Raw genomic sequence first — 12,006 nt, 5'->3', positions numbered from 1 at the left:
ATTCAAGAAAATCAATTTAGCGTGAATATTAAGAGTTGGTCAATCAGGAATGTTCATTCTTATATATCATACTCTATATCATGACTAGGGGTTGCCCACGGCTCTGCCCACATACATCCACCTGATGATTTGGTAATCAAATTAGGGTATATTATTACCTCACAATATGGCATAAAAGTTGATTACGCTGCCTGCTGTTACATTCTTTGAGGAACGTCTGTGACACACCCGCTACAAACACCAGTAGCAGGCCAAACAGAATTTCTGTATAAGCTGTCAGAGTTAGTTTTAACTGTCCGAAATAATTGTCAGGTGCCTGTTACATATTATATTTAATATAATTAAAGACACTTTATAAAGATTTAAAGGGCCCCAAAACAAACTCTGGAGGCTCTGTTGAGTCTGTTATATAAGTCTTTAATATTTCCTTATTTTTGTCTGTTCTGCAACCTGAAATAATATTTTCTTAGTGTGGTGGCTCAGGGGTGACGGGCATCCGACGTAAAACCTGTGCAAAGCTTGGATGGTCTGCTGTGGCGAACACTTGCCGGGAGCAGCTGAAAGACCAACAACTGTGTTTGTGAAAAGCTGCATTCACAATAAGAATGAGACAATAAACATGAGGATATTGTATAAGGATACTAGGATAAGTATGGAGGATACGTCTATGTGAACAAATACATACACTTGATAAAAACCTGTGTACACCTCCATGCAGGTATGTGCCGAAAGTGCAGTACGGATACGAGGCAGCAGGTTTGCATAATGTTCACATCAACTATCAAAACAGTGTAAAAATATGATGTTATTTTGACTGGTGTGATTGTTGGTAGCAGATTGGCTGGTTTGCGTGTTTCTATAACTATGGATCTCCAGGGATTTTCACACACAAAACAGTCTATATAGAGTTCACTCGGAATGGTGCAATAAAGGAGAAACATCCAGGAAGCAGCAGTTCTATGGACGGAAATGCCTTGATCAGATCAAGATCAACAGAGAATGACCAGACTGATTTAAGCTGACTGAAAAGTTACAATAACTCAGCTATCCCCTCTGTACAATTTTGGCAGGCAAAAAAGCATATCATAATGCAAAACACTACTTAAAGCTTGAAGTAGATAAGCTACAACAGCAGACCACATCGGGTTCCACAGTTTACCATCTGTTACTGGCTACTTCCAGCATGAATATACACCCTGTTCACAAAGCACACTGGGTTCATGAACATGACAATGAGATCAGGGTTGTTCAGTAAACATCTCAGTAGTACCTGCATATGAATCCAGAATCAGAGATTGACCCAGGGTCACGAGGTGTCTGGAGCCTATCCCAGGTGACTTAAGGCACGAGGCAGGCACACACACAAAATCAAGGCCAAAATAATAATTAAAAAAACCTTTGTGGGAGCTATGTAATGCAGTCATATCAATATCCAGCAAACTCTCAAAGAAAAGTTTCCAAAATGTAGTAGAATCCAGTACACAAAGAAGTGACGCTGTTCTGGGAGTGAAGGGAAGCCCTAACAAGGATCAGTAGTAGTGTTCCTAATAAAGTGATCAGTGATTTTATTTGTATTTAGATATACACCGATCACTCATAATTATCAAGTATACACCAGTAAACTAGTGACAGGATTGTGGGCAACCGAGGCCCCCCTTATCGGCGGGAACCAAAGGCCAGCCTGTATGATCTCGTCCCACAGAAAAGAACAGTGCTCCCCCGACCCCAACCCAGCGTACACGGGGCCCAGCAGGTAAAGAAAAATAGACCACCATCCCAGCCACAAAATTCCCTGGATCTCAATCCAAATGAGCATCCATGGGATACACATACAACATGAGTGTGTTTCTTATTAGATAAATTGTGGTTTGTTCATTTGACTGAATTAAGTGTATTAGTATAGCTGAAATTTTGCATTTTGAAAAATAATTCTTCACTTTTACTTGGGTTATTACATTTACTCAACTCAAGGGAATTATTACCATAGCAGCAGATAACAGCACTTCACTACTCTGTAATCTTTCCATCACCAGTACACCTTCAGGTGGTAGGATCACCTCCGCACCACTAGGTGGCGAGCTAATGTATGGAGGGCACACCAAACCCTTTTTTTTTCTTTAGCGCGAGGAAACGCCAAGTGCTTCCTTTTCCGGTTTCTCTCTCAAGATGGTAGGTGTTGTTTTATTTCTGTTTTATCGCAATCGAATTAAATCCACAGAAAATCCACTTAAATTTAAGGCGCTTGTTGTGTTTTGGGTTTATATTTGCTCAGCTGCATTGTTTTGTGGGATTATTTGTAAAGTTTAAATTTCATTTATGTGGATATTTTTGCTAGCGCGTAGAGTCCCGGTTCACAGACCGGAGCTGTGCTAGTCTGTGTGTTAAGAGACACATAGCCCATATCAAAATAAATGTTTTATTTCAGTTTTTCAACAGTTGTTAGTTATGGTTTATATGGATTTATATATAAAATAAGATTAGCATTAGTTTGCTAATCGGGCCTGTGTTCACACTGTTACACCAGAGTTCTCATTCTCTTTATACTGTATTATAGAGACATTCTCACACACAACCTTCATAGACAACCACTTTGCATTTGAAGCTTGTGTTAAATAAATTGTGATTGTGATTACAGGCGGACACAGAGCAGAAGAAGAAGCGTACCTTCAGGAAGTTCACCTACAGAGGAGTGGACCTGGACCAGCTCCTGGACATGTCCTAGTGAGTAGATGATTTGGACTTGTCACTTCTAGAAGAAAATCTAAGGTTTCTTTGTTAATTTGTTTTTTTTTTTTTTTTTTTTTAAACACAGTACTAGGATAAACTTTACAATGATATCCAAAAATTCTGGTGGACTAATTCATAATTTTGATTCAAAAGAACAACATTTTAAATCTTATTACAGCTTTTACTGAGCAGTTACATGTTGACATTCACTAAACTTTTGAGTCATTTAAACTATTCCTATAATCTCAGGAGGATAGTGTAATAAACAGACTGATAGAATTTCTGGTATTGCGAACTATATCCACCAAACTCAACTTCAGACTTTAACTGTGTTGCTGTAAAGTCGGAATCAAAATAACCGTAACTCGCAGGTTTCAGCTGTATCTTTCTGGCAATTATTCTTTTTGTTTACAAATGGTACTAAAAATCACCCACCATGAGTCAGTTTGTCATCTGAAACTGTGCACTTCTTTTTCCTTGTTAAAGTAATCGGGTAATTTTTGTTGCATGGAAAAGTAAAAGGCTTCACTGTCTGTTAATTCAGTGAGCAGCTCATGCAGCTGTATGGCGCTCGCCAGAGGAGGAGGTTGAACCGTGGCCTGAGAAGGAAGCAGCAGTCTCTCCTGAAACGCCTGCGCAAGGCCAAGAAGGAGGCACCTCCTATGGAAAAGCCAGAGGTGGTGAAGACCCATCTGAGGGACATGGTCATCCTACCTGAGATGGTGGGCTCCATGGTTGGCGTGTACAACGGCAAGACCTTCAACCAGGTTGAAATCAAGGTGAGGCACGGGGAAACAAAGTGTAACGTGGATACAGGCTGCTAAACAGGTTATGAGTATGTTGTGGGGATTCAAGCGAAAACTGCTTTATTATACTTTGTTTTATAGGGGGGTTAGAGCAGTGTTAACCTGCAAGCAAATGTTTAGCATTATGAAATAGTTCTTTAATGATTCATGTTAGTTTGTGTCCAGTTATGGTACAATTGAGAAGGAGTTTTTTATGATGCCCAATGTAGGTGTGTGGTGGCTCAAATGGCTTAGGCTTTGGGTTACTGATTGGGGGTTCTGGTTCCAGCACTGGCAAGCTCTCCACTGTTTAAGTTAAGCTTTTGTCACATGTATATTACTGCACAGGGAAATTCTTTCTTCGCATATCCCAGTGTACCTAAGGTCAGAGTGCAGGGTCAGCCATGAAGCAGCGCCCCTGGAACAGATAGAGGTTATGGGTCTTGGCTCAACGGGGTGAAGAGTGGTAACCTAGTGGAGTTGCGGCTTGAAATGTTGACCTTTGAATCAGTAACTCTGTGCCTTAGCCTTCTGAGCTTTGACCTAGCAAGGCTTTTAACCCTAACTGCTCCAGGGGCTCTTTAATCTGGACGCTCTGACCCCTGCTTCATAACTGGGATATGTGGGAAAAATTATTTCACTGTGCTATAAAGAACATGGGACAAATAATTAAATCTTAATCTCCTTAGGCTGTATTCTATAAACAAAGTTGATTGTTTATTAAGTTCATTCATGCATTAACTTAATACTTTTCTTTTTCTTGCAGCCTGAGATGATTGGTCACTACCTTGGAGAATTCTCCATTACATACAAGCCTGTTAAGCACGGTCGCCCCGGTATTGGTGCCACCCACTCCTCTCGCTTCATTCCTCTGAAGTAAAACATAATTGATGTAAATAAAAGTGACTTCCATCACATTAAATTTTCTCTTTCTTTTGTGTTGAAACTCTGACAAAATGTATAAGGGATTTTGATTACTTTATTATATACAAGCAAAAAGATTTATAACTACAGTAGAACAGAAACGGTTTACTGTGGTGTGCTAAATGTGATTTTTGGCCCTTTTAAGGTGGCGATAAAATGAGAATATACATAAAAAAATGGCGCAGGTGGGCTTATACTTTAAAGGTAATAAAAGTGGAGATCTGTCACACTGATTGGCAGACACTGCAAATATTTGCCTAGGTCTTCTCTAACAAAACGGATGTCCATATTTGGAGTTGCCAAAATGAGATGCGCAATTTATGAAAATGCAGTAGAAAACATCTTGAACTGATTTACTGATCCAAAGCCTGTTGTGGAAATACCTGGGGCTAATTTAATATAACCCTGGACCCTGCAGTAGCAGCACCTCACCAGGAAGTGGTACTGTTGAATAGGCTTTTTTTCCCCATGTACAGTGAGTCAAAGGCATCTTTGAATGTGTAGTTTTTTCATACATCTAATGGGTTATTAAATTTAGAGTATTATAACTTATTAAAATGTGCAAATAAGTCTGATTTAAAGAAAGTAGTTTTTAAATGATACTCAACTTTAATGGGTTAAACTAAAATATCACATTAAATATGGCCATTTAAATTTTTACCAACTTCCTCCATTCTCACAGATTGGAAAAACTTACTCATCTACATGTATGAAGCAAATTTTTATATTGGGTTTGTCAGGGGTGGCTGGTATAGCAGCCGTCCGTCACGGTGTAACAGTAGGCATCATCATACTACGTGGTGGTAATTATAATCTGCTGCAACATTGGAGCAGAGTGAGGAGCGTCAGTGAGTTGACCACACAGTATTTGCAGGTGGGGGTCAGAATCTGCTTATAAGTGGAGCCTCATGGAATTTGTAAATGCCAGTTACCTTAATCTGCATGTCTTTGGACTATGGGAGAAAACCAGAGCACAGGGAGAATGTGCAAATTCCACATGCCACTGTGCCACCAGGAAAAAGCAGCTCAGTTGGGTTTGGGTCAGGTGACTGATTCAGCATTCCATTTCTTTGCTTTAAGAAGCTCTTGGGTGTTTTTGCTGCATGTTTTGGTTCATTAGCCATTGTCTTTACCGTGAAACACTTTCCTATCTGTTTGCAGCATTTGACTGAATCTAAGACCACGTACATGTTTATATACTTAACCCAGACCCATTTCTCCTTTTTGAGAAATTATAGGGCATAAGACAGACCAAAAAGAGCACATGGAATACATTTTAAAATGTCACATGATATTGTCCCAGACAATTTTAGGGATAAAAGCCCTACGTGGTATTCCTAATTTGTTTTTTATCAATTTGTTAAAGAAATCCAGTCAGAGCAGGTTAAATATAAAATGAGGTGTTATTAAACCATTAGAATTGTTAAATAGGATGGATGTTATTTTCAGTAACAAAAAACAAACTTGTTAAAATTAACTAGTTGTGTTATGTGCTACCCAGACACAGACACTGTTTATCAGTCAGAGTGTCCAATTAGAGTCTGTAAACATGGCTATAATTCCTAAATAGTTCTTTGTTAAATTTGAAAGTCTAATTTTTTTCATTGTCTATACCACTTTATCCTGTATACAGGGGCCTGGAGCCTATCCCATCAGACTTAGGGCACAAGGTGAGGTACACCCTGGAAAGGATGCCAATCTATCACAGGGCGCACAAACACAACATGCGATTTGGAAATGCCAATTAGCCGAATGTGCACGTCTTTGGACTGTGGGAGAAAACGAGGGTACCCAGAGGAAACCCACCAAGCACGAGGAGAACATGCAAAGTCCATGCACACAGAGGTGGGAATTGAACCCAGACCCTGGAGTTGCAAGGCGACAGTGCTTACCACTACACCACCGTTGTATCTTTTCTCCTCACTATTGAATACCTCTGATTGGCTCTCTTAACATGCCAAATCTAGTAGATCTTTCTCGTCATTGTGTAATCATGTACATTTTATAGTCTTTGGTAGAGTTATCGAGTCTTGCTCTAGGGTTGCAGTCTCAGTTGTCAACCTTGACATTTCGCTGTAGGTGCTGCTTTTGCTAGCATTTGTAATTGCTGTTTCCTGTTTGGGTTTGAAGGCGGTTGTGGGCTGCCAGAGAAAAAATTCATGCAACAACGTATTAACTGTATCGGGGCACTCCATCATCACCATATGGCTTCCATCTTCAATGACTTTCAGGAAGCCCAGAAGCAGTATCTGTCAAGACATCGAGTATAATTAAAATAGTTATGGACTGGTTATAACATTCATACACCATAGATGATCTGAAATATGGAGTGTTTCGATTACGGAGCATTAAAATGTTTACCTCTGCCATGCGCTGGTCCTCTTGTAATGGCACAAACCTGTCATACATGCCGTGTACCAGGAGGACTGGCACAGTGAGTTCAGCATGGTACACTTCATCACCCTCTGGCCAGTACTGCCCGTTCATCATTGCACGCAGCACGAAAGATGATACGTTGAAGGCTTTTTTCTCTTTCAGAAGTTTCTTTTCCTTTGTGCCCTGATGAGCAAAACCAGCCCTGGTGTCCAAAGAATCAGAATGGGAATGATAATATGCTATAACAACTTATATGCTGTAAAAGACTTTCTGAGAAAAGGTTACTTCAACACAAGTCTTACATCAGGAAGCTCCATGATAGGCATGGAGACAACGAGTGGAGTACACATGTTGGCAGATTGAAGACTGAACAGAGGCTGGGTTCCAGGGCTGTAGGTCCTCCACCGTTAATCATCACCACTTTATGAACCTGATCTGGATACTCATGAGCCAGAAAGGTGCAGAAAGACACACTAAAGGGGAACAGACAAAGACAACACATTTGAAGGAAAACCTTTCCACAACTAATGGTAAAACTACATTAATAATCTTAGAGAAAGAATCAACTCCTTACCCATACGAATGCCCAATGAGAATATTCCTCCGTTTTGCGTATCTCATGAATATGAGCCTTACATCATCAGCAAGGGCATAAAACGTGTACGCAGCTGTGATCTGAGGTGCAGCGCTCGCTCCATGTCCAGCCAGGTCAGGCGCAATCACCTCATAACCCAGCTGAGAGAAATAATCCAGCTGGCTCTCCCAAATATCTATAGAGCCTCCTACTCCATGAATGAAGAACAAGGCCACATCAGGGTGTGTCTCTTTGCACCGAGTGATCTTGCGCTCGCAATCGATCATCACGGTACGCTTGGGCTTGCACCATTTACGCTGTGGCTGTTCATGTGCTACTGCCATGCTGGACTCTACCACCTGTCCTGGTTCGGTGTTGTTGCTGTGCAGCTCCACGGCGCCCTCTCCATTTTCGCAGGCCACACGTTCTGGATGAGTTGCCTCAATGAATATCTGTCCGCTGTGATACATAGTGATCTTCCTTTTACAGCTCACAGTAGCCACGTCGCCCGTCTCTGGTTCCTCTGTCTCAGCTCGCTGAGGGTTGATATGACAAATACGCATCACTCTACCAGGCTTTACCTCTACAAACTCGAAACGTTCTGCAGGATCTGATGTTCTAACAGGGACCACAATGTTCGCAGACTTCCCCGATAAACAACAGAGAATTCCATCTATGAAGCCGGTTAGCATACTGAACACCTGTGGCTGAGGGAACCAGTTGGCGTATGCAGGTAGCTGCGCTCTTCTGAAATGAGAAATACACACTGTGAGATATTGGTATCAAGGAATAAATTCTCCTACTAATATTCCCTCCCGCCATAATGCTGTATATTAGATTACAGATGATCCCAAACATACGATGGTGTTACATCCTGACAAACCCAATCTCATGTCAGAAAGATGGTAAGATGCATTTAATTCTGCACATCTAACCTATAAAGGGCATAGCTTTAAAACCGCTTAGAACAGTCATGTTCTACAGTGTATATGTTCCATAGATGGCCTTAGTATCAGACAAACAAAAAAACGTGATATAACGTTTTCCACTGTGCCATTATTTATTTAATAAAAAATGAATAAAAAAATATATATATTTGGGCAATACTATATAGCCCCTTACTGCTTCCACAGGATTTAAGAGGGTAAGTTGCAGCCGGATGCTGCTGATCATCAGCACTTGACTAATTGACCATCAGCAGGTTTGGCAGTTTGCTGGTCTGGAGCATTCAGGTCTGTGTTAACACAATGCCAAGAGGAACAGACGGCAGCAGTAGTCTTTCTGAAGCAATCGTTGCTGCACATCAATTTAGAAAGGGCTATAAAACCATTTCCAAACAATTTGGACTTCAGTGTTTTACACTGAGAAAGATTATTCACAAGTGGAAAGCATTCAAGACAGTTCCCAATCTTCCCAGCACCGCAGTGGAGGGATGAAGGTCTTGGACTTGTTTTGCAGGCACAAGGACCTTGACACCTTGCTGTCATTGAGTTGAACATGCTCTCCTCAGTATATCATTTGTGAGGCCGTCTGTCTAACAAGGAAAACTTGGGTCATGCAACAGGACAATGATCTGAAGCACACCAGTAAATCTACATCAGAATGTCTGAAAAACCAAATATCAAGGTTTTAGAATGGCCTAGTCAAAGTCCAGACCTCAACCCAATACAGTGATGTGAGAGACAGTGAATGGTGAGTTATTGCTGCTAGCGGTGGCTCTACAAGCTAATGAATCATGTGGGTCTGGCAGAACTTCAGGCAAGCTCCAGGCTTGCATTTATTCAGTTTGCACAGCACAGCAACATGACTCGGCCGTCACAGACTTGCAGTTTTCACCCCGTCAGGTTTAAGTTCATGCACCTTGGCAAGACATACTCTGCTAAGAGATCTCTCTCACATACATTCTCACTAGTCTTTTCTCACTTGTGAAAGCACAAAGAAGTAAACTTGTCACTGCTGTTGCTGCTGTCCAGCATTTTGAAAGAGTATTGCTTTTCTGAAAACAATCAAAATTCAGAACTTTTATATTACATGCATATTGCTTTCACACCATCATAAACTCAAAAACTTGTAAGTCAAACAATCGTAAGTCAGACACCTTCTTAGCACCTATTGGTCAGAAAAAACATACCAATGATAATAAAGGCCCATTGGGGAAACAAGCACTCTGCCCCATGCTTGGGAATAAAGCTGCAGATACACTGGTTCCATAATATTGCCAGTACTAGTTTACAAAATACTCTGCAGCCAAACATATCTTCTTTTTTTTTTAGCAAGATGCATAAAACCATATATTGTAAAATTAAATATGTTAGGGTTTCCCATGCAGTCTGGGAGCAAGAAACAAATCTTTGCATTTCTCAGTGCATTTTGGGAGCTGTTTTCAAGTCATTTGTGTGTATTTTGAGATGTAGTTGGCCTTACTACACAGAGTTACACAGAGTTCTAGTTTTCTTAAAATGTTCTTGATCTTTCAGCGTCTCCAGGCAAGGGGTCGCCACAGCAGACCACTCGATCCACACACATGCTTGGCACAGGTTTTATGCCTGATGTCTTTCCTGATACAATCTTCCCATTTTATCCAGGTTTGAGACCAGAACTGTGACCAGTTCCTGGAGTTTGGGCATCGACTGGGAATCAAACGTCCACATGGCAGGCAAGAAACCTACTACTGAGCCACTAATGGCCTAAATCTCTGTGTCTGATACATTATCTTTATTTCTGTTGTTGCCTTTGAATTCAGAATGCTGTTTGTGTTCTGCAGGAATCAGAATATTCACTTAAACAACACATATTTTATTATTTATTTATTTATTATTATTATTATTATTATTATTTCTCATGATCATGAGTCAGGATTCACCAAAATATCTGGCATAGCTTTACACACAACTTTATATTCAGCTTAGTGCAAAAATGCAACAGAATCTCTAACCATTAAATAGACATTTCTAAGTTTACAACAGTTGGATGTATAGAAGAAAAGAGAAAAAGAAATATAAGACTACTCATAATAGGAACACATTACAATATAATAATCCAACCTGGACCTGTTGTTCTGTGGCAGATTTCAATAACTTTATAGCTGCTTTTCTTCCCCGTGTGAAACCTCTAAACCATGTCTATCTGTTGTTCACCTTTAGCCCAAGTGTGTGTATTTCTTTGTTGCTCTACTGCCTGTAAATCTACAGATTAAACAGGGATTACACCTGCAGTCCATCTGCTGCCACAACAAGCAGTATTGGTGCTTCTTGTCTTCTCCAGAAACAATAGCGCCCTCTGGTGGTCAGTTGACTGTCCAGATAAAAAGTGGCATTGAATTCCTATTTATTAATTACCCCCAAATACTAAAATACTTTATACATACATACATCTAGGAATCTCTGTGGTCAGGTAAACATTGTATTTATTCCCATTTTGACAACCATCCTAAACCTCTGGTCAACATTCACACACACTATGGGAAATTTGGAAACACCAATAAGGTTCATTTGCATTTCTTTGGACTGTGGAAGGAAACCAAAGTACCCAGAGGAAGCCCTCCAACTCCATGCACACAAACCCCGAGACAGGAATCGAACCCAGACCCTGGAGGTGCAGGGGAACTGTGCTAACCACTAAGCCACCGTGCCACCAAAAATGCAGACAAGTCATTCACTGAATAGTTTCTTATGAACACTATAATAATAGTGAATAAGAAGGCACAGGTGGCTCAGTGGTAGGTGTTCCGTCTGCCATGTGAATGACCAAACTCCAGCCACTAGAGACAGTGTCGGTCACAAGCCTGGATAAAATGGGAGGGTTGTGATAGTAAAACTTGTGCTAAGCTTGTATGTGTGAACTGCATGGTCTGCTGTGGCAACTCCTTGCTGGGAGAAGCTGAAAGACCAACAACGACATACTAAGGCTTCACTTTTTCATCTGAACAGCCTTAGTTCTTCAAGGCATGGATTCCACTTGATGTTGGAAACATTTCTTCGAGATTATGGTCCATGTTCATAAGACTGAATCATGCAATTCTTACAGATCTTTTTACAGGCACACTTTCATGCTCTGAATTTTTTCGTCCTACCACATCCCAAAGGTGTTTTGTTAGATTCAGATCCAACCACTGAACTCATCGTCATGTTTATGAAACCTGTTAAAGACATCCTTTGCTTTGACATGGTGCATTACTATAGCAGATGTATTCAGTAGAAGATGGCAAATTGTGTCTACAGTATCCTGCTTTTCTGCTCAGCACAATTGCACAGTGATTATATCTGAGTCAATTTAATCGTGCTAGTCATTTTTCACTGACCTTTCTCATCGACAAGGTGTTTCAGTTGGCAGTAGTGCTGTGTACACTGTTTTTTCCTTTACTGCCCCATTCTGAGTCATCTCTAGAGAGTTATTTTTGTGAAAATCTCTGGAGTTCAACTCTTTCAGAAATGCTCAAATCAGCCTGTCTGGCACCGACAAGCATGCCATCCTCCATGACTGGAAAAATGTGGCCTGCTCTGATGAACCCTAATTACCTGCTGAGGCACACAGTCACAGTCATTTGACTCCAACAGCATAAATCCACAGACCCAGCCTTCCTTGATGTAACAGTCCAGGCTGGTGGATGTGGTGTAAGGA

General features: G+C 40.8%; 2 protein-coding genes across 2 annotated transcripts; one reads left to right on the top strand and one right to left on the bottom strand.

Moving 5' to 3' along the window:
* The first annotated feature begins 2,114 nt into the window (after window positions 1–2,114).
* rps15 (ribosomal protein S15) lies at window positions 2,115–4,434 on the top strand. The gene is made up of 4 exons (XM_053512510.1): window positions 2,115–2,169; window positions 2,636–2,721; window positions 3,272–3,506; window positions 4,279–4,434. The coding sequence occupies exons 1-4, from the start codon at window positions 2,167–2,169 to the stop codon at window positions 4,390–4,392; spliced, it is 438 nt and encodes a 145-aa protein (XP_053368485.1). The 5' UTR covers window positions 2,115–2,166; the 3' UTR covers window positions 4,393–4,434.
* Window positions 4,435–6,360: 1,926 nt separating this feature from the next.
* On the bottom strand, window positions 6,361–8,129 carry abhd8b (abhydrolase domain containing 8b). Its single transcript, XM_053513687.1, has 4 exons — window positions 7,387–8,129; window positions 7,115–7,285; window positions 6,798–7,014; window positions 6,361–6,685 (listed from the first exon to the last, which is right to left on the bottom strand). Exons 1-4 carry the CDS (start codon window positions 8,076–8,078, stop codon window positions 6,428–6,430), a joined length of 1,338 nt encoding a protein of 445 aa, XP_053369662.1. The 5' UTR covers window positions 8,079–8,129; the 3' UTR covers window positions 6,361–6,427.
* Window positions 8,130–12,006: the final 3,877 nt, after the last annotated feature.

The sequence above is a fragment of the Clarias gariepinus genome, chromosome 15, assembly GCF_024256425.1.
Source record: "Clarias gariepinus isolate MV-2021 ecotype Netherlands chromosome 15, CGAR_prim_01v2, whole genome shotgun sequence".
NCBI lineage: Eukaryota > Metazoa > Chordata > Actinopteri > Siluriformes > Clariidae > Clarias > Clarias gariepinus.
Note: the sequence above shows the minus strand (reverse complement) of the source record. Positions and strands in the feature narration are given on the sequence as shown.